Raw genomic sequence first — 22,111 nt, 5'->3', positions numbered from 1 at the left:
TTCTCATTCAACTTGATCTCTCAGCGGCATTTGACCTAGTTGACCACCACATACTACTCCAGATATTAGACGCAATAGGGATCTCAGGTAACGTTCACAACTGGTTCCAAAGCTTCCTAAAAACTCGAACATACAGAGTCAAGTCAAAGGAGCACATATCCGACCCATGGTCAAACCCATGCGGAGTACCACAAGGATCACCATTATCACCAATATTATTCAACCTCTTCATAGCATCCCTCGGCATAACCCTAGACGCCCTAAACACAGTATCATTCAGCTACGCGGATGACATAACTATCATACTCCCATTTAACAGTCAAGACCCCTTACCCACAAACCACTTGAAAATAATAATGGAAACGGTAGAAAAATGGATGTCAAGTCATAAACTAAAACTGAACACGGAAAAAACCAAATTCCTCCTTCTAGAGAAGGAAAAAAAAACCATCTTTCACTGAACTAGAATTAAATACAATCAAGTACCCAATGCAAAACACACTCAAAATCCTGGGAATACAACTTGACAGAAATTGCACAATGCAGACTCATATCCACAAAATCATCCAAAGAGCATTCTTCACTATGCGTAATCTGAGAAAAATAAGAAAATACTTCAACAAAGATCAATACAAGTTATTGGTACAATCCCTGGTACTAAGTATGTTAGATTATTGCAACAGCCTCTACTTGTCTTGCCCAAACTATATGTTAAGACAACTGCAGTCGGTTCAGAACACGGCCCTCAGACTCATCTACTCCCTTGGCAAATATGACCACATCACCAACGCATACCTAGACTCACACTGGCTACCAATAAAAGCAAGATCCCAGTTCAAATTCTACTGTCTACTATACAAAGTAACACACGGAACAGCACCCATATACCTAAATAACAGACTACACCGTAACCTATCTCATAGATTAAGGAGAACTCGGAGCCTATTCATTCACCCCCCTCTCAACGGAACAAGACGAAAGAAAATATACGACAGCCTTTTAGCGACACAAGCAGCAAAGATTGATCCCACCATCAACAACCTACTGATAAATTCAACAGACATCAAAATATTCCGAAAAGAAATCAAAACTCATCTCTTCAAAAAACACTTTCCATCATCATAACCCCTCAACAACAATAGAAAATACTCCCATGACCACCACCATCACCACCATAGCAATACATCAGAACCCTGACTCTTATTATTTCCATTCATCACAACAACCTACCAGAATCCTGACATTACTATATCTACTCATCACAACTACTTATCATAATCTACTATTAGCTTTCAAGTTCTTCCGAAAAACCCAGATTAACAATTGTATCTTGACACATTCTTGAATTTATGTACTGCACCGCTACTGGAAATGTCCAGTCTTATAAATTGTAATCCGCTTAGAACCGCAAGGCACAAGCGGAATATAAATCACTAATGTAATGTAATGTAATGTAAGACATCCACATTGTATATTACAAATTAAAGCTAAACCAGTCATTGCTTGACGACAAAATTTGAGATAGTTTAGTACACGTCTCCCTCCGCATTCGCTGTGAGAGGGGATTAACAGAACCGCAAATAACTTTGTCATATGTGATTCGCTGTTTTCTATTAAAAACCATCGTGAATATGGTGAAACCATAACATAGTAACATAACATAGTAGATGACGGCAGATAAAGACCCTAAAGGTCCATCCAGTCTGCCCAACCTGATTCAATTTAAATTTTTTCTTCTTAGCTATTTCTGGGCAAGAATCCAAAGCTTTACCCGGTACTGTGCTTGGGTTCCAACTGCCGAAATCTCTGTTAAAACTTACTCCAGCCCATCAACACCCTCCCAGCCATTGAAGCCCTCCCCAGCCCATCCCCCACCAAACGGCCAGACACAGACCGTGCAAGTCTGCCCAGTACTGGCCTTAGTTCAATTTTTAATATTATTTTCTGATTCTAGATCCTCTGTGTTCATTCCACGCTTCTTTGAACTCAGTCACCGTTTTTCTCTCCCTCTCTTTCTTTGTCTCACTCTCTCTTTCTTTCTTTCTCTCACTTTTTCTTTGTCTTTCTCTCGTTCTTTCTTTGTCTTTCTCTCTTTTTCTTTCTCTTTCTCTCTCTTTGTCTTTCTCTCTTTCTTTGTCTTTTTCTCTCTTTTTCTTTCTTTGTCTTTCTCTCTTTTTCTTTCTCTCTCTCATAGTAACATATAGTAGATGACGGCAGATAACGACTCGAAAGGTCCATCCAATCTGCCCAACCTGATTCAATTTAAATTTTTTAATTTTTTTTCTTAGCTATTTCTGGGCAAGAATCCAAAGCTTTACCCTGCACTGTGCTTGGGTTCCAACTGCCAAAATCTCTGTTAAGACTTACTCCAGCCCATCTACACCCTCCCAGCCATTGAAGCCCTCCCCAGCCCATCCTCCACCAAACGGCCATATACAGACACAGACCATGCAAGTCTGCCCAGTACTGGCCTTAGTTCAATATTTAATATTACCGCGAATAAAATGGCGGGAGACTTGGCCTGTTCCTGAAGGAGAGGCAAAACACCGTGAAGAAAGTGCTGGGAATCGGCGATTTTCTCTGTAAACGCTTGGAATCAACGATTTCTCTATGCAAGCTGGTGTAATTTGGGGGGAGGAGCCAGCAAGCTACAAACCGTGAATAATCGAAACCGCGAATGCTGAAACCGCGAATACGGAGGGAGAAGTGTACACCATAGAGGTCTGCCAGTGTATTGTTGTCTTCCCAGTGAGTATAATGCACTGGTTTTGTCTAGTTTTCATGCACTTGGGATCCAAGCAGGCTTGGCAATGGCCCAAGACGTACTCAATTAATTTAATCCTTCTCAAGTGACAGCTGCTTGCTACCAATCTGAGTCATTTAAATAGCCAGATTGTTTTAATTACGGGGCTTATGTTTAATTAAAAGCCTGGCACGGAGCCCTCCACCTATTCAAAGTGAGAGGCAGGAGACAAAACCAACACAGTACAACCTGAAGGAAACCAGACAGTCGCTTCCTGTCATGGCAGGACAGAGTCAAACTTCAAAACTGCCGTGAGCGAAGACAAAGCTAACGGAACGGAACGTTTTCTGGGTTAGATGTCTTTGAAACTTTTGTCATGAATTTAATGCGTGTGAAAAGTATCAATTTACTAGAAATTAAAGCCTTCCATTTATCCGCAGTCAGTAGCAGTACAAGCTTCCTTCCCTAGTACATTACATTACATTACATTAGAGATTTCTATTCCGCCTGTGCCTTGCGGTTCTAAGCGGATTACAAAATTGGGTGAAAACTGGACATTTCCAGGGAGTTTACATATCAGGTATATAACATATACATATCAAGTTTACATATCAATAGCAATATATACAAATTAGGAAGATTATTACATAACGTTGAGGGAAGGAATATTCTGGTTACAGATGGAGGTTGCTTACATAGCGTTAAGGGAAGCAATATTCTGATCCCGGATGGAGGTTGTATTTTTAGGTTTCTGAATATGATTTTGGGGAAGTTTGAAGAGTTTGGCTAGGGGATACTATAGGGGTGGTGTTTACGAAGGGGTATGCGTGTGCGTGTAGGTTAGAATGATGGAAGGTGTTTTTTGAATAGAAGAGTTTTGATTTCTTTTCGGAAAACTTTGATGTCTGTTGTTTTGGTCAGCAGTTTGGAGACAATTTTCGCAGCCTGTGTCACTAGAAGGTTGTCGTAAAGTTTCTTGCGTCAAGTACCATTGAGAGGTGGGTGTATGAATAGGCTTTGAGTTTTCCTTGTTCTGTGTGTGAGGTTGCGGTATAGACGGTTGTTAAGGTAACTTGGTGTATCTCCATGGGTTACTTTGAAGAGTAGACAGTAGAATTTGAATAGTGATCTTGCTTTTATCGGAAGCCAGTGAGATATCTGGGATTACAAATACATGTGGACAAGTTTCTGCAGAATATCGTAGGTCGCTATTAGCTAGGTAGACCTGGGGAACTCTATGTCTAACTGCTAGGGGCTGGAATTCAACAGAAGGGAATAGATTTCTTGGTTACTTTTTCCCAGGGACGTGGATTGGCCACTTTCAGAGACAGAATGATGGACTGTAGGGACCCCAAAAAGGAAGCCCAAGGAGGCCTCAATGACGAGACCATCAAGGCACGATAAAGGAGTCATGAGGATGAGATGTCAATAATTCAGCCACGGGCGTAAAGATCACAGTTCACTTTATCAATAGTAGCGCTGTGAGTCTCTATCCTCCTCGTGAGGGACCTTATTAAGGGGTGAGAGGGTAGCTCAGCCTCTGGACATCCTCAGTCTTCGGCCTGTGCTCTGACTCTTCCCACAGTGGTGGCAAGAACTGTCAAATGAAGCCTGGATGCTTGTCTACAGAGAACGGGTCAGAGAGCACCAGGTCATCCAAAACAACTTTCTGGAGTTTTTACAATACTGAACAATCTGCCAAAGTGGGCTACACAGAATCAGGCCCTTATTGTGCAGCATCCTAGCACCTAACTTTAGGTGACCTGTAGAGAATTACCCCCTATGAGTACTATACAGAGAAAAAGATATAAGAACATAAGAATAGCCTCATTGGGTCAGACCAAAAGTCCATCAAGCCCAGTAGCCAATCCAGGTCACTGTACCTGGCCAAAACCCAAAGAGTAGCAACATTCCATGCTACCGATCCAGGGCAAACAGAGGCTGCCCCCATGTCTTAATAACAGTCTATGGACTTTTCCTCCAGGAATTTGTCCAAACCTTTCTTAAAACCAGCTACGCTATCCAAAGACTGACATTGTATTTTTGAATTTCTCAAGAGAGCCAGATACAGTGGGATAGCCTTTCTTTTGAGGGCCTGTCTATCTATCTATTGGGCCCAATCCTGTGCATTATTAGAAGACATATTATGTTCTTTTTATCGCTTTATGAAAATGAACTCCTAGTGATAGAATGTGTTATCACCAACCTGTCATTTACCTATTCAAATAAAAGCATATTGACATCAAGGTGAAATGTTGCAGGTTTCCGGGACTCGCTGCGTCTTGTCAGGTAGAAACCGATTTTTCAGCCACCATGCTGTGGCTTTCTTCAGGGTATACTCTGAAGTCTGCAGTGTGACTTTGTAAATAGTGGGTTCACTGACCTGATTGGGAACTGGGCAGTCCACCAATTTGAATTTTGGCGGGAAAGTCAGTTGGCTAGAAATTTGAATTTTGTTGTGAAAGCCCACAGAATGGAAAAAGTCTCTGGTAGGTTTAAAGATGTTCTCCCCTTGGAGCTGTGTTAGATGTTCTCTCAGGGTTTTCACAGCTGGCACTGTGCTTGTTGCAGGTTTCTGGGTCACATGGCATCTTTCCCCACTCCCTTTTCAGCAAGGGAGGGAATGAGAGAAGGACAGTGAGAGAGGGAGACATGTTGCCAATGGAGGTAGAGGAGAGCGTAAGAACATAACATAAGAATTGCCGCTGCTGGGTCAGACCAGTGGTCCATCATGCCCAGCAGTCTGCTCACGCGGCGGCCCCTAGGTCATGGACCAGCGCCCTAACTGAGACTAGCCCTACCAGCGCACGTTCTTGTTCAGCAGGAACTTGTCTAACTTTGTCTTGAATCCTTGGAGGGTGTTTTCCCCTATGACAGACTCTGGGAGAGCGTAACACTCTACTAGTGGGCCTGCCTACCAAAACTCTCTCCCGCCTCCAAAGGGTGAAAAATGCTGCAATCTGCCTTCTGAAAAACCTAGGCATCCGCGACCATGTCACCCCTGCATTAGCTTCCATGCAATGGCTGCCCATTCAAAAACGCTGCACCTTCAAGGCCCTGGTCCTCACTTTCAAAACCTTCCATGAAACGATTCCAAAGCGACCACTGAGGTCCCAAGGAGAAAAATGACTGACCATACCTCCTGGCTGCTCCCTCAAAACTGAAACAGCCCGCAAATGATCCTACTCACACTTCATACCCAAACTTTGGCACACCATCCCCCCATCTGTCAGATCACTAGATGGACTCTGGAACTTCAGGAAGGCTGTGAAAACCTTCCTCTTTACTAACCCAGCGTCTTAAAGTCATTCACCCGGAAATGCCACTCAATCAACACACCTATGCCACCTAATCTCACCAGATGCTACTTAGTGTATATGTTTTATTGTCATGTCTATATTGTAATTTATGTAAATTATATCATCTCTGTTCTGTCTGGATTATTATGGATGTACTTTGTAACCCGTTCTGGGTTCCTTTGGGAGGATAGGCTAAATAATTGAATAAATAAATAAATAAATTAAAAGTTGGACTCATGGAGGGACAGAGAGAGATGTTGTTTGGGGAAGGGAGTGAGGTTCGGAGGAGAGGAAGTGTGTAAGAGGCAGAAAAAAAGAAATATTAGATGCACAGTCAGAAGGAAGTGCAACCAGGACTAATGAAATCACCAGACAACAAAGGTAGGAAAACTGATTTTATTTTCAATTTAGCGATTGAAATGTGTCAATTTTGAGAATTTATATCTGCTGTCTATACTGTATTTTGCACTATATATGTCTATTTTTCTATAGTTGTTACTGAGGTGACATTGCATATGTTAAAATCATCTGCCTTGACCTCTTTGAAAAAACCCCAAATATAAATAATTAACATTTTCTCTGCATATGGTTTTTTTAAAATTTTGTGGTTACCATTATGTATTGAATGGAAAAATGAATGGAAGAAATTGCATTACAATTAGTACTATTATTATGGGGGTGAGTCTGGGGCGGTGCTTTGGCAGGTCTGGGATGGAGCATGGGCGGGGGTACCCAGTTGATATTTGTTAGATTTAGGGGGTTGAAGAAGTTGAGAAACTCCGGTGTAGAGAACAGAGCACTGACTGGCATGGTGATGGTTTATTTCATGCTTCCTGGTACTTTTTCAATGATATCAAGAAAAGCAAAAATTCAGTGGAAAAATAAGGCATATGCAAATAAAATTAACCAATATCTGAAGTGTTACTACCTCAGTGGGTAATTTTATTAATAATTCTGTAATCGTTACCTTTGTCTGGAAGGTACAGTAGAGATGTGTTAGGAAAGGATGCTCCCAGGCCAGCGACAGGACCCTCTTCTCTACCATGGTACATTCAACATCATCGTCCATCAGAACCACATCTTTCTTCAGGACCTTCACTGCAAAGAACTGATTTGTCCTCTTCAGCTCTGCAAGAAACACCTAGAAGAGAGGGATTAGCCCTTTTATGGGGAGTTCTAATTACTGCAAGGAACTGAAAGTTATTGGACTATATACCATATGGTGTAAAAGGTGCAGTGACAAATTTCAGCAGGCTTTCACTCCCAGATTCTGTACAGGGCAGTGGTTCTTAAATCTGTCCTGGGGGACCCCCAGCCAGTCAGGTTTTCAAGATATCCCTAATGAATATGCACGACCGGTTCAGTGTTATTATTTAAATTTGGGACTTTATGTTATAAAGCCTTAAACGGTCAAGCTCCCAGTTATTTGCTGGATCAATTTGCGCTCTTTAAAGTGGAACGTCTGCTGCGGATTGCTTCGATGTTTGTATTTCCTTCAGGGTGTGGCTGCCTATACAAGAAACTTTTACATTGAATGATTGCATTCCAAGCAGCCAATTGGGATTCCAAGTTACATATCATTTTTGCTACCTCAGGCTCCTATCTGCACTTCTAAAAACTATTGAAAAATATCTTTGGTTGTAAGATTTTTGGGAAATTAGTGATCAAGTCACAAATTTTGTAATTCGCTGATTTGTACAGTCTCTTGCTTATGTAAACTGCATTGATCTGGAAGGTTTTGTGGTCTATAAATGTACTGTAATGTAAAGTGCCACTGAAAATGACCCGCTAACTCTGAGCAGGCAATTTGATGGCTAGGAGCTGTTTCTAGCTAGTTAAATCGCTTTGAATATTGACCCAGCAGAGAAAATGAGCATTTTCACATGTAAGAGCCTAACCGCCGGATTCTGTAACCGGAGCGATATCAGCGGCCATCTTAAAAGTGGCCACTAATTATGTGTTAGTCACGCCACTGTATAGAATTGCCCTTTTGCTACTTTTATCACATTATCCAGTTGTACTGTGCATTGAGAAACATGTTGCAGATTCTTATCCAGGAACCTGAGGTGGCTTCCTACACAGCTCGCTCACTCTCTCACGTACCTTGCCAAAGCTTCCTTTCCCCAACATTTTGTGCAGGGTGAAGTCGTCAATGGCCAGTTTAATATGGTCACACTGCTGGTCTTTCCTAAACTCTGGTTCTCTTAGAGACTGTGGCCTTGACATTCCTTCTTTGGGAGACTCCCAAGAAATCCCTTGCGGCTCTAGAATTTAATGAATGAAATAATGACATTTATGAATGAATTAATGAATTTAATGAATGAAATAATTTGTATCCTAGCTCGGCAGGGTTCTTTCATAGACATTTGGGTGAATAATCCAAAGGTTAACGGCGGCCATTATCTGGATATTTTATCCAGTCAGCACTCTGTGGATAGAGCCACTGAAAAGTTTTCCAGATCACCTCAACACTATGGGAGGAATTCTATATAGGAGCACTTAGACACAGGTGCTTCGATACAGTGCAATGAATTGCATTTTGGTTCCCAGATTCTGATATAGAATACTACTACTATTTATTATTTCTATAGTGCTACCAGACACACGCAGTGCTGTACGTTAAACATACAAGAGATAGTTCCTCCTTGAAAGAGCTTACAATCTAATTATGAAAGACACACTGGACAAAAGCGGTAAATCAATATATGCGGTTCATGTGGGGGGAAATACAAAGGGAGAAGAGGTAGAGGTGGGGTGGGGGGTTACCGAGGGAATAACAAACAGACGTGCTGCTTTACAAATTGGTAGGGTTAAGACTTAAACGCAGTTTCAAAAAAGTGGGCCTTCAGCCTGGACTTGAGTACCACCAGAGATGGAGCCTGCAGTACCTAGTCAGGCAGGTTGTTCTAGGCATACGGTGTAGCAAGGCAGAAGGGACGGAGTCTGGAGTTGACAGCCGAAGAGAAAAGCACAGAAAGGAGGGAGCTAACAGGGGGGTTCATAGGGGGAGATAAGTGAAGAGAGATAGTGAGGGGCAGCTGAGAGTGCATTTGTAGGTCAGTGAGAGGAGTTTGAATTGTACACCTGAATTAACACTGTCTTGTTTATATCTCACCGGAATTAAGCAGACTTCTACGGTATTCCTTCCTTTATGAATCTAATGGATCAACCTGCAACTCTAAGAGATTAATTTTTTTTGTTGTCGGTGTACAAACGCATTCTCTTCAACCCTGCTCCATATCACCATGAAAGAAGGGAAGACAAGCGAACAAGACAGAACCAGGAAAGATTAGGGGAACGATGTACCTTTTTTTACAGATGACGGTAAGGGGGTAGGTAGGAGTCTGTTGTCCATCATGGCAATGGGGAAACCAATTTGCAAGGGACCTTCTCTGTAGATTTGTTCAGCATCCTGAAGATTGCGAACCTAAGACACAAGCAGAGGACGGCAGTCAACCTAACACTGGAGCGATATGGGGACCAAAACTATGCCAGGGTACACCTGGCGGGGCCTCCGCGTGTGCGGATCGCCGGACTTGATGGACCTAGGGTCTGTTCCGGAGATGGCGCTTCTTATGTTCTTATCCCTCATCTTTTATTAGAAAAGTAAATAGGAAAAAGGGTCCAAGATACAAATTTATTTTTTTAGATTTATCGCACATCTTGCTAGTGGCAGCTCAAAATTAGTTAAAGAAGGTATTTCCCTGTCTTCGGAGGGCTTAAAAGGGCAACGAAAATGATAAAAGGGATGGGATGACTTCCCTATGAGGTATTTGTGACCTGGATTGGCCACCGTGAGAACGGGCTACAAGGCTTGATGGACCATTGGTCTGACCCAGTAGGGCTATTCTTATGTTCTTATGTCCCTAGTGGGTTCATGCTCTAAGCTTTGTACCTGGGGCAGTGGGTGGTTAAGTGACTCGCCCAGGGTCACAAGGAGCCACAGAGGGAATTGAACTCAGTCTTCAGTCCATTGCGCTAACCATTAGGCTACGCCTCCACTCCATGTCAGCACTGTGGAACAGAAGATTGGACGTACCAGTTTGTAGTTTAATAAGCGTCCAAATAGCTTAAAAACAATCCACAAATTGTGCACACCGTCTCAAGTGACCCACAAGATAAAAACCAAATAATAGCATAAAATACCAATGACCCAACACAGACTGTGTTTCGGCAAAATAAAAATGTCATCCTCGGGGATCTGATCGGTTTGTATGCTGTGCTGTGCTGTTGGTGGCCTCCTAACTAGCTGGATTTTTCTTTTGTGACTTTTACGTTTTTCTATTTAAGACAGCCAGGGACCCCCATAAGACCCCCTGAGGAAGCCATTTTCATTTTGCCGAAACACGGCCCGTGTGGGGTCATTTGTATTTCATACATGGTGTGATTTTTACCTTGTGGCTCACTTGTGACTTTAGTATCAAAAACTCAGAAATAGTGACTCATGTTCTCGTTTTTTTTATACCTTCCACACGACCTTTGTGAATGTGTTTGTTGTAAAAATCACTTGTGACTTTATACACCCTTTCTGGATTGTTTTTAAGTTACTTGGTTTGAGATGGATTCTGTTCAGGGATGTAATTTACAGCTTATTTGGGAGCCTTTTTGGGTCGTAGCCATGTCTTGAATATTTGATTGCATATATTTGTGTTATCTTTTCATTTGCTGTCATGTTGCTCCATGCCTCTTTTTTTTTTTTCTTTGCTGGGGGGGGGGGGGTTTGTTGTATTATTATAAAACTTGGTCAGTGTTTTTTGTTCTCTTTGTACTGCATTTGGACTGTGTGTTTGACCAATAAACAGTTTTGAATATAAGTTACTTGGCCGCTTATTAAACCACAAACTGGTACATCCCGTCTTCTGTTCCACAATCTTTTTGTTGTTTTGCTGCTTAATTTCCTTTGTGGAACCTTTTGATGCTTTTTGGATTTTGTTGTGTTGCATGTCAGCACTTACAGGTGTGAACTGGTATTTATGTATATCATAGACATTTAATTGCCAAAATTAGAATTGTGTGGTATTTTGATAACCACAATGCCCAACTACAAAATCTTCGGGAAAGAATTGAAAACTATGCTATTCAAGAAATTCATCTAACTACACCTTCCCGACTCCCCAGATCCTAATGCATTTTCCAACGATCAACCTCGTAATCTCCCTGGGAATGCTCAGGCCAATTCTTTTGTAAACCGCCTAGAACTGAAAGGTATTGGCGGGATAGAAGACACCAATGTAATGCAATGTAATATTTTGAGCACCTACACTTTTAAAACGAGTGGCTTACCTACCGGTTGGGCGCTTGCTATCAGTGCCAGAGCTTCTGCCATAAGCTTCTGATTAACCCCACACAAGTTGCCCACTTTCTTCTGACACTTATGGTGGACGTTCATGCCGCATTCTGTACGAAAGAAATCAGAACTGGTTCAGAACTTTCCTGAGTCTAGTAGCCCCTGAAATTCCCTTCACTTCTTCCAAGTCTAATCTTAAAGATACATGCAACGTGGGTGGAGGGACAAATGACGTAGACCGGTGATGCCTCTGGACCTTTTGTCAAGCTTTGTAAAATAGATTGCATTTCCAAGATTTATTTTAAAACAGTGATTCAGCTACGTTGCCCGCGGCTCCCCTTCCTGCTTTCCATGTCTGCCTCTGCTGCAATCCACCCGGTCGGAAACAGGAAGTTGCGTCATTGGCAGATGCGAAAAGCAGGAAGGGGAGCTGCGGGCGACGTAGCTGAATCACTGCCGAGGCCGGCAGTTTTTTCAGCTTCACGGAAGGTAAAGGGAGAGAAGGCTGGGAACATGCTGGGCCACGGGGACTATCCAGAGCCTTGGCACCGGGCCGTGAGAAGGGAAGTTCCCAGACCATGACTCCCAGGCAGAGAACACCCCCCTCATGGCTGGCACCCAGGGCGAACCGCCCCTCCCCGTGGTATGCTCCTGGTATGAGGACAGACTTAAAGATCTCCATCTGTATACTTTGGAGGAAAGGCAGGAGAGGGGAAATATGATAGAGATGTTTAAATACCTATGTGATATAAATGCACATGAGTCGAGTCTCTTTCATTTAAAAGGAAACTCTGCAATGAGAGGGCATAGGATGAAGTTAAGAGGTGATAGGCTCCGGAGTAATCTAAGGAAATACGTTTTTACTGAAAGGGTAGTAGATGCATGGAATAGTCTCCCGGAAGAGGTTGTGGAAATAGAGGCTGTGTCTGATTTCAAAAGGGCCTGGGATAGGCACATGGGATCTCTCAGAGAGAGGAAGAGATAATGGTTACTGCGGATGGGCAGTTCTATGACCTCACAATGCAGGTGCACAGAGCCTTAGCCTATAGGAAGAGGAGATGCAAATGTTAAGAGCCTTAGCCAATAGGGAGAAGAGGAGATAGTAAATGCTCTGGATGGGCCATTTGGCCTTTATCTGCCATCATGTTTCTAAACAATAAACCTTGTTCTAACATGGTCCACCTTTACAAATAAAGGAATAAGGACCCGACTGATATGCAGCGCTCCAACGTATTCACTTTCCAATATGAGTTTTGGTTCACCGGCACACTTTTGTGGCCCATACAGGAACTACAGTATTTGGACCCCTGAGGAAGATGTGTTGATCGAAACACAGACCGTGTTTTCATACCTAATTGCCCTTATTAGGGCTAAAACTTTTAAATTTTTAATTATTATTATTATTTTAAAAATTTTTCCTTCCTATCGTACCTACCTTTTACGTTAACTTTACTTGATTATTGTAGCTCCTCCCTCTTTCCTCTTGTGTCATGAGATATTTGTCTTGTAACTTATCTCAAGTTCTACCTATATAAGCCTGTGTCTTTGATCCCCCATTAGCACTTACTTGTACTCCGCTTAGAAGTTTGATTGAACAGTATAAAACATTTTTTTTAATAAACTTCAATAAACTTGAACTTTTTCCTTTATTTGCAAAGGTGGGCTACATTAGAACAAGGTGCAAACTAAAAAAACATCACCAGCATCTTCTTTCATATCAGGCAGCAGCATGGGGCAAATATTTAGATCAACTGCTTCTTCTTACCGAAATTTATGGGGAATTTAGAAAACATCTAAAAACATATTTGTTTCTGAAGCATTTAGATGGTTAATTTGTAAAATCTTTTTATTAGGCAATACACTTCTCCCTCAATATTCGTGGGGGTTAGGAGCAGAGCCGGTCTGTGAATATTAAAAATCCGCGAATAATATTTGGGCCGGTTCTGACCCACCACCCGCTTTCCCCCAGAATTAAAGCTGTATTAAGAACATAAGAACATAAGCAGTGCCTCCGCCGGGTCAGACCATAGGTCCATCCTGCCCAGCAGTCCGCTCTCGCGGCGGCCCAAACAGGTCACGACCTGTCTGAATCACCAGAAGGGGCCCCCTTGCCACCTTGGTTTCCCATTGAGTCCTATCTTCCCATCGAAGTCCTAACCCTCCGGTCTTGCACATGCACGACCTGGTTGGGTTTCTATACTTATTACCTGGTTAGCTTTCTATACTTGTGTTACATCCCAGCTCCTCCCTCAGTATCCCACGATCCCTTTATCCTTCAGGAATCCTTCCAATCCCTGTTTGAATCCTTGTACCGTACTCTGCCTGATCACTTCCTCCGGTAGCGCATTCCAGGTGTCCACGACCCTTTGTGTGAAAAAAAACTTTCTTGCATTTGTTTTGAACCTATCTCCCTTCAGTTTCTCCGAATGCCCCCTCGTACCTGTTGTCCCCTTCAGCCTGAAGAATCTGTCCCTATCCACCCTCTCTATGCCCCTCATGATCCTGAAGGTCTCTATCATATCTCCCCTGAGCCTCCTTTTTTCCAGAGAGAAGAGCCCCAGCCTATCCAACCTCTCGGCGTATGGGCAGTGTTCCAGCCCTCTTACCAGTTTCATTGCTCTCCTTTGGACTCTCTCAAGTACCGCCATGTCCTTCTTGAGGTACGGCGACCAATATTGAACGCAGTATTCCAGATGCGGATGCACCATCGCTCGATACAATGGCATGATGACTTCCCGTGTCCTGGTTGTTATGCCCCTCTTTATGATGCCCAGCATCCTGTTGGCTTTTTTCGAGGCTGCTGCGCACTGTGCAGATGGCTTCAGTGATGCATCCACCAGCACACCCAAGTCTCTCTCTAGACTGCTGACTCCCAACAATGCCCCCCCCCATTTGTAGTCGAACAACGGGTTCTTTTTCCCTATATGCATGACCTTGCATTTTTCCACGTTAAAGCGCATTTGCCATTTGTTTGCCCAGTCTTCCAGCTTGTCCAGGTCCCTTTGCAGGTCCTCACACTCCTCCCTGGATCTAACTCTACCGCACAGTTTGGTATCGTCTGCAAATTTTATAACCTCGCACTTTGCCTCCTTTTCCAGGTCATTGATAAATATGTTGAAGAGTAACGGCCCCAGCACCGATCCCTGTGGCACACCGCTCGTGACTCCCCGCCAATCAGAATATTGTCCCTTTACTCCGACCCTCTGCAGTCTACCCGACAACCAGTGCTCGATCCATCTGTGCACATCCCCTCCTACCCCGTGGTTCCACAGCTTCCTAAGCAGCCTTTCATGTGGCACCTTGTCGAAAGCCTTTTGAAAATCGAGGTAAATGATGTCTATGGGTTCCCCATTGTCCACCCGACTGCTTATTCCCTCAAAGAAGTACAGAAGGTTCGTTAAGCATGACCTTCCCTTACAGAATCCGTGCTGGCTTGTTCTCAGTAGGCCATTTCTCTCGATGTGCTCGCAAATACCATCCTTGATCATAGCTTCCACCATCTTCCCTATAATTGAAGTCAGGCTCACCGGCCTGTAGTTCCCGGGGTCACCCCTCGATCCCTTCTTGAAGATAGGTGTGACATTCGCCAGTTTCCAGTCCTCTGGTACCTCTCCAGTTTTCAAGGATAGGTTGCAAACATGCTGGATTGTGCCCGCTATTTCTTGTCTTAGTTCCTTCAGAACCCTTGGGTGGATCCCGTCTGGGCCCGGCGATTTGCCGCATTTTAACCTGTCTATCTGTTTGAGGACATCCTCCTTACTTACCTCTATGTGTTCCAATTTTTCAGCCTGTTCCCCACTTATGAGCTCCTCTGAGTCCGGTATGTTAGATGTGTCTTCTCTCGTGAAAACCGACGAGAAGAACGTGTTCAACCTCTCAGCTACCTCTTTATCCTTCTTAATCACTCCCTTCCTATCCCCATCGTCCAACGGCCCCACCTCCTCTCTCGCTGGTCGCTTCCCCTTTACGTAACTGAAGAATGCCTTGAAGTTTTTCGCTTCCCTGGCTAGCCCCTCTTCGTAGTTCCCTTTTGCTTTTCTAACCTCTCGGTGGCATTCCTTTTGGCATTTCCTGTGCGCCTGGTGATTTTCCTCCGTTGGGTCCTTTTTCCATCTCCGGAAGGATACTTTTTTGTCATTTATTGCCCTCTTTGCTTCTGTTGAGATCCAAACCGGGTCCTTTGACCGCTTGTTCTTGCCGCCTTTCCTGAAACTGGGGACGTACATTCTTTGTGCTTCCTGCAGGGTGTCCCTGAATAGGGTCCAGGCGCTTCCTACAGTCTCCATCCTAAGGATGTTTCTGAGCTTCCTCCCCACCATTTCCCTCATAGCAGCATAGTTCCCTTTCCTGAAGTTAAGCGCAGTTGTTGCGGTCCTCCTTACTGTGGGTGTCCCCCTTTCTAATGTGAATCTGATCGCATTGTGGTCACTTGGGGTCCTCCCACTTCTACCCCTCTTGCAGGCCCCCTAATCCGTAAAGGATGAGGTCAAGAGTAGCACTCCCTCGCGTCGGTTCCCTGACTAGTTGCTCCATGAAGCAGTCCCTCACAGCTTCTACAAATCCTGTTTCCCTAGTGCAGTTGGAGTGACCCGTACTCCAGTCAATCCCCGGGTAGTTGAAGTCCCCCATCACTGTTACACTTCCAGTCCTGCATTCTTGTCTCAGTTCAGCTTCTAAGTCGTGTCCGACTCCTTCCGGCATACCAGGTGGGCGATAGTACAGCCCCAGTTTTATGCCTGCACCCTTGTTTCCCGGCAATTTGACCCATAGTGATTCCAGCCCCTCTGCCTTCGTTGCCATATCCATCCCGACTGAGTAGATAGAGTCCTTTATATATAGTGCTATGCCTCCCTCCTTCTTGTGGGTCCTGTCCCTCCTGTAGAGCTTGTACCCCGGCAGCGCCACATCCTATTGATTCTCCTCTGTCCACCATGTTTCTGTAATTCCAATTATATCCAGGTCCTCCCCCTTGGCCACGACCTCTAGTTCACCCATCTTGGCCATGAGGCTTCTTGCATTTGCGTATAAGCACCGCAGGTCCCGTCGTTTTTCCTCCACCTCTGTATTTACCTGGGCCGCCTCCCCTTGAATTTCGGGCAGTTCTCCTGTTCCCTGTGCTTCTGCTTTGCCCTCAGCCTTTACCCTTGTAGCTTTCGGTTTCCCCACATTCCCGCCACCCCACTTCCCCGCTTTTCCTCTGGGTTTTCTAGCCCTACCGGCCCCCTCCTGGGCTATCATCCCTTGAGCCTCCGTTCGATTCCCCTCGCCTTGTGGCACCCCTGTATTCCGGACCTTCTCTGCCTCCCTCCCGCTTTCCCCCAGAATTCCTTAAGCCTTACCTGGTAGTCTAGCGGGTTTTCGAGGCAGAAACGATCTTCCTACTCCATGCAGATCACTCATAGGAAATGGCTGCCATGAGCTCCCATAGTCTCTTGAAACTACAATGGAAGCTCATGGCAGTCATTTCCTATGAGTGATCTGCACGGGGCAGGAACATAGGAAGATCGCTCCTGCCCCGAAAACCCGCTAGACCACCAGGTAAGGCTTAAGGGATTCCGGGGGAAAGCGGGAGGGAGGCGGGGAAGATCTGGAATACAGCTTTAATTTAAAATTAAAAAAAAAAAAAAAATCGCAAATAACAAAATTTGTGGATGCTGAAACCGCGGATTCGGAGGGAGAAGTGTAATCAGATCTTTTAGGGTTTTTAGCCATTGTTTTTAATTCTCTAATGCTCTTCAACTTTTATTGTATACTAAATGAAATATTTAAAATGATGTAAACCACATAGAACTTCACGGTTTTGCGGTATATTATTATGAGATGGGTCTGGCCTCAATTGTCTAATTTTTGTCCTGGATGTTTTCTAGAGTGTTCCATTATTGCAGAACAAGATCCAAACCATAAGTCCACCCTAAGTCCCGCCCAAACTACGCTTCCAACATGCCCCCTTGAGAATTAGATGCATTGCATACGAACTGCAGAGAAAACCGTCTAAAAACGGGTTTTGAAAATGAGCCAATATATTGACGAAAGAAAGGAAAAACTCACCTTCACATTTTAATCCTTGCCTTGCAAGACCCCAGAGTAAAGTGCCGCAGTGTTCGCAGAACGTAGGACTCTTGTAGCTGTGGACTTTGAATCGGTGGGGAATGTCTATTTTAAACCTCTCTTTGTGAAACTGCAAGCAAAGAATCATGAGAAACACTTTGATATCTATGCAACGTATTCGTAATCGTTACCTTAACATAACTTGAAGTGTCATTTCCATTTTTTATTGCTGGTCTGGTTTTTAGGAAATGTTTATGGTTATTAAAATTTTTATATCCCGCAATATACAATTGGTCAATGCGGCTTACAATTAATTAAAATATACTAAAACAATTCGTTAGGAAAAGTATGCCATAAATCATGAAGAATAAAGACCTAAATATACATGCACATCACACATAGAAAAGAGGTAATTGTCTTAAAATGACTAATTATATAATCATCACTGTGGTCTCTGGAATACAGGTAGATTTTTATCCTTAAAACTAAACAAAAGGACCATATTACCAACCCTTGAATTGAAACAAGGGTAACAGAAGGGCTTTCAAGTTTCTTGATATCCCACAAATCTCAGAGGCCAGGATTCTCAAAAAACCGCGGTCAGAAGTGACGGTCTGTTAATGCAGAAGCTCTGCTAGTGAATTTAAAAAAGCGAGTCATTCTCCAAAAAACACTCATGTACATGAGGTTGGCGGAGAGTAGCCACAAACATCCCTCACTGCAGCGGAAGAGATGCCCACTCTCTCCCCCTGCCTCCAATACCCCCCCTTACCTCCATGTAGATGTCTGACCGGAGGGACGCGGATTCCCTCCACCCAGCTGGCCCACCACTTCAAAATGGACCTTCCCTTCCCCGGTGTATCCTGGGATGCACCAAGGAGGGGCCTGAGACACTGATTGCTGATTGACCCAAGTTGTTTAAGGCCCCTCCCATTGGAGGGGCCTTAGATGTCCAGGCCAATCAGAACCTTAGGCCCCTTCCCGGTGCATTTGGGGAGGGACCTGAGGCTCTGACTGGCCCAAGTTGTTTAAGGCGCCTCCTAGAGAAGGATGCTTACGACCTCGGACATCTCTATTCCTACCGATTCCATCAAAGGAAGAGCATAGCTACCCCTTCCTAATCTTCTATCCTATTCTCAATTGTAGTTCAGCCCTGCCTTTCATTTGTTCCTGTACGTCGTGCTATGTCTTGTGTCTTCATTTTATTCCCCCAAATTTTATTTTTAAAACTTTTTCTATTGTAACCTTGTACACCACTTAGACAGCTATTATAAGCGGTATATCAAATTTGAATAAACTTGGAGATAGTTTGATACCCTGCGATGACATTAACGACTGCCTGAGAAATTATTATTGAAACGAACCTGAGAAGTGCGTCTTTGAAGGAACCCCTGAAACCATTCTAACACTTTGCCTCGAATACCAACGGCATCAAGACATTCTATTAACTTGTTGTGATCAACCAAGTCAAAAGCAGAACTCACATCGAATTGCATCACTAAGACATTAAGTCCTTTGCTGAACAAGTTGTGCAAATTATCCAAAATTGGGTTTCCGTACTGTATAAAGGCCTCCTCACCTGGATTTTCTCTTGTTGCATCTTAAACCTTCCGGGGTTTAAGCCATTAACATTACACAGCTGAGCAAGAGACTCTCCCAGCCAACACTCACCATTGTCTCCCTGCTGTTGACGGCGGAGCCCGTGCACTTGGCGATGACTTTGTCAATACACTTCTTGTGAATGGCAGCATTACATTCTGAATAACGAAACCCCAGATCAAGGAACAACATAAGCAAAGACGAAATATTATAAAACCTAGTGGTCAATCAATGTAAAAAGTAAAAAATAAAAGGCTCTTACGTCTGCACTGATAACCTTGCTTATTAAGACCCCTGAAAAAAGACCACAAAGAGGCGTTTTAAACAGAGCATGCTAGAAGACACAAGGAAATAATATTTATATTTTTTGTTTACTTTTGCGAAAGTCACTGCGTTCATTCTGCATGGAAATAACTGAACATACAGCAGTTGACTGGAAAACATGAAGATTCTTGTTACATATATGTTGCAGGCCATCATATATATTAGTGTTTATGGTAAGATGTATGAGTAAAGTATGCTCTGTGGACTTAAATCCCCAGAAGGTTTGCTTCTCCCGGAGAGCTAGGCTGCATTTCACAGAGCTTATGCCCCCCCCCCCTCTTCTTGTTCTGTCTGAGAGAGAACAGTTGCCATTTTTGTCAGGCTGTTAGAACCCGAGTCTAGCATTGTTCTCCCACTGAGTTTTTACCCTTTATTTCTAACAATCTAACACAGTTTGGATTCTCTATCTAAGTCCGGAGAACACTGTTATTTCTACAAGGTGTGGACACACTCCCAGCTTGAATAGGATGGGCTGGTAGAGTGAGAAGATTCTGTGAAAGTTGATCTGTCTTGAAGACATCAGTTGTGAGGGTTTATTCTTTACTTCATGTTATTAAAGAAAGTTGCTCAACAAATACAGAGTCTGCCTGGTAACACTAAGATTACAGAAGTAAGGGTTAACTAAATAGGAGCCTCTTACAATTGCCAATAATTCAGAGTGAGCTCAATAGTGCTTGGCCATTCACAGGAGTCCTAGGGGTCCTTTTATCAAGCCACGCTAGCGGGGTTAGTGTGTTGGACATTCCATCACACGCTAACCCCCGCGGCAAGCAAAAAAACTAACGCCTGGTCAATGGAGGCATTAGCGACTAGCACGGCAGGCGGTTTAACGCGTGGTATTCCACGCGTTAAATCCCTACCGTGCCTTGATAAAAGGACCCCCTAGTTTTTCAGTACAAAACTGAGGGAATCTGAACTGTTCTATACAAGCTGTAAGCAGCACAAGCGTGCTTGATGCATCATGACATGTACAAGATGAGGAGCTGCTGCTCCAAGAAGTTTAGGCATTCAGGATAGGTTTTCAGATCTTTAAAGTACTTTATTTCTACATATAATAATGAAAGGCAATTATAAACAGGAATAGAGAGCCCAACCTGTCTTATCCAGCTTTGTGTGCATGGCCATGGTTGCCATTTTATGCTGGGTCTTTTGTTATTTCTTCATGTTGGGTTTTGGCATGGTTAGGCAGACGAGATATGCCGTGTGGTAGCTTGGCAGGGTTTAAAAAAGGTTTGGATAACTTCCTAAACTGGCTTGGAGAAATCCACTGCTTATTCCTAGGATAAGCAGCATAAAATCTGTTTTTCTCCTTAGGATCTTGCCAGGTACTTGAGACCTGGGTTGGCCACTGTTGGAAAAGAACACTGGGCTTGATGGACCTTCGGTCTGTCCCAGTATGGCAGTTCTTATGTTCTTTATCTGCCTTCATTTTTCCAGGTTTCTATCTTTAAATAGTGTGCAGTTTGTCAATTGGTGGGAGTTATTTTAGAAGCGAAACTGCTGTGGCTGCCGTGTTGAACCAGGAACTGGCACTGGTGGCAGCAGCTTGGAACTGACGCTGCCCTCCCTATTCTAGACCAGCAGGGTGTCCTTCAGATAGGGCCAGGGGGGAGTCTTACAGGGAGGTGAGGGGTCTACTGTAAGCAGTGAGACCTGCAGGAGGGGGATGAATGTGCTTATGGAGGGTTCTTCAGGGGGACTTTTGGAAGGGGGTTGGATATATCTGAGGGGTCTTCGGGTAAGAAGGATGCTCTAGGGAGGTTGGAAGCAAGTTGTACAGGGTGCAGGTACAGCTTGCTGAGGTTCTGATCATAGAGTTTTAAAAAGGGATAAAGAAAGTCATTCTTCCTATTCCTCCATTGTTTATTTCCACTAGAGCAGTGATTCCCAACCCTGTCCTGGAGGACCACCAGGCTAATCGGGTTTTCAGGCTATCCTTAATGAATATGCATGAGATAAATTTGCATATAGTGGAAGTGACAGGCATGCAAATATGCTCCATGCATATTCATTAGGGCTAGCCTGAAAACCCGATTGGCCTGGTGGTCCTCCAGGACAGGGTTGGGAATCACTGCACTAGAGAATGACACGTTGACAAAATTCATCACTGTTCCCGTCCCCACGGATAATCGCGGGAAACCATCTTCATGTCATTCTTTAAGGAGAGAGGGAAGAATCAGAGTATGAATGGCCACAACCACTGACCCGCAAGCTTTGCTTTGAAGAATGCTGGTGTAGAAGGACTGAGGTTGAAATAGACACTAGAAAATGACATGGGATTATTTCCCGCGGTTATCCACGGGAACGGTGATGAATTTTGTCACTATGTCATTCTCTAATTTCCACCTCCAAAATGAAACCAAATTAAAAATTCAGCCTCACTACTTAAGTGGTGGCACTTAGCCATGTAGATTTGTAAAATGGGGCACCTAAGTATGGAATTGGTGCCACTTACAAAAGGAAATTTTGATCTTGTCACTCCTGCATGGGAGCTGGTAGGCTCGTGCTGCACTTTTATCCATGTGGATAATTCCAAAATGGCTGCTTCTGCTGTGTGTGCTGGCAAATACACATGCGTGGTTTTATCGGTATTTTACAAAAGGCTGTGCAGGCGAAGCAGTTCTAGACCTAGCCCTTAGTAGAGTGCTTGATTTGGTGCAGGAGCAGGAGGTAATGGTGCTGCCGGTTTTCGGAAGGTGGATTTTGACTTGTAAAGATCTTGCAGTTTCTAGAACAAGGGCGTTGCATCCTGCCTGACTGACAGTAGTGGGAGGAGAACCCCTTCGGAGGGAAACTCTGAGCTTTTATGAA

General features: G+C 43.8%; 1 protein-coding gene across 1 annotated transcript in view; it reads right to left on the bottom strand.

The window, feature by feature from the left end:
- The window catches only part of PRKCQ (protein kinase C theta), a 63,480-nt gene that overhangs the window by 20,777 nt on the left and 20,592 nt on the right, over window positions 1-22,111 (bottom strand). The window contains exons 5-11 of the mRNA XM_033959410.1: window positions 19,239-19,270; window positions 19,049-19,134; window positions 17,378-17,507; window positions 11,330-11,439; window positions 9,349-9,469; window positions 8,146-8,306; window positions 7,010-7,183 (exon numbers count right to left, since the gene is read on the bottom strand). Of these exons, the coding sequence (XP_033815301.1) occupies window positions 7,010-7,183; window positions 8,146-8,306; window positions 9,349-9,469; window positions 11,330-11,439; window positions 17,378-17,507; window positions 19,049-19,134; window positions 19,239-19,270 (814 nt within the window). The remainder of the gene's footprint in view (window positions 1-7,009; window positions 7,184-8,145; window positions 8,307-9,348; window positions 9,470-11,329; window positions 11,440-17,377; window positions 17,508-19,048; window positions 19,135-19,238; window positions 19,271-22,111) is intronic.

Source organism: Geotrypetes seraphini, chromosome 9, assembly GCF_902459505.1.
Source record: "Geotrypetes seraphini chromosome 9, aGeoSer1.1, whole genome shotgun sequence".
NCBI lineage: Eukaryota > Metazoa > Chordata > Amphibia > Gymnophiona > Dermophiidae > Geotrypetes > Geotrypetes seraphini.
The sequence above is the reverse complement of the archived record's forward strand: the minus strand, read 5'-3'. Positions and strand labels throughout refer to the sequence as shown.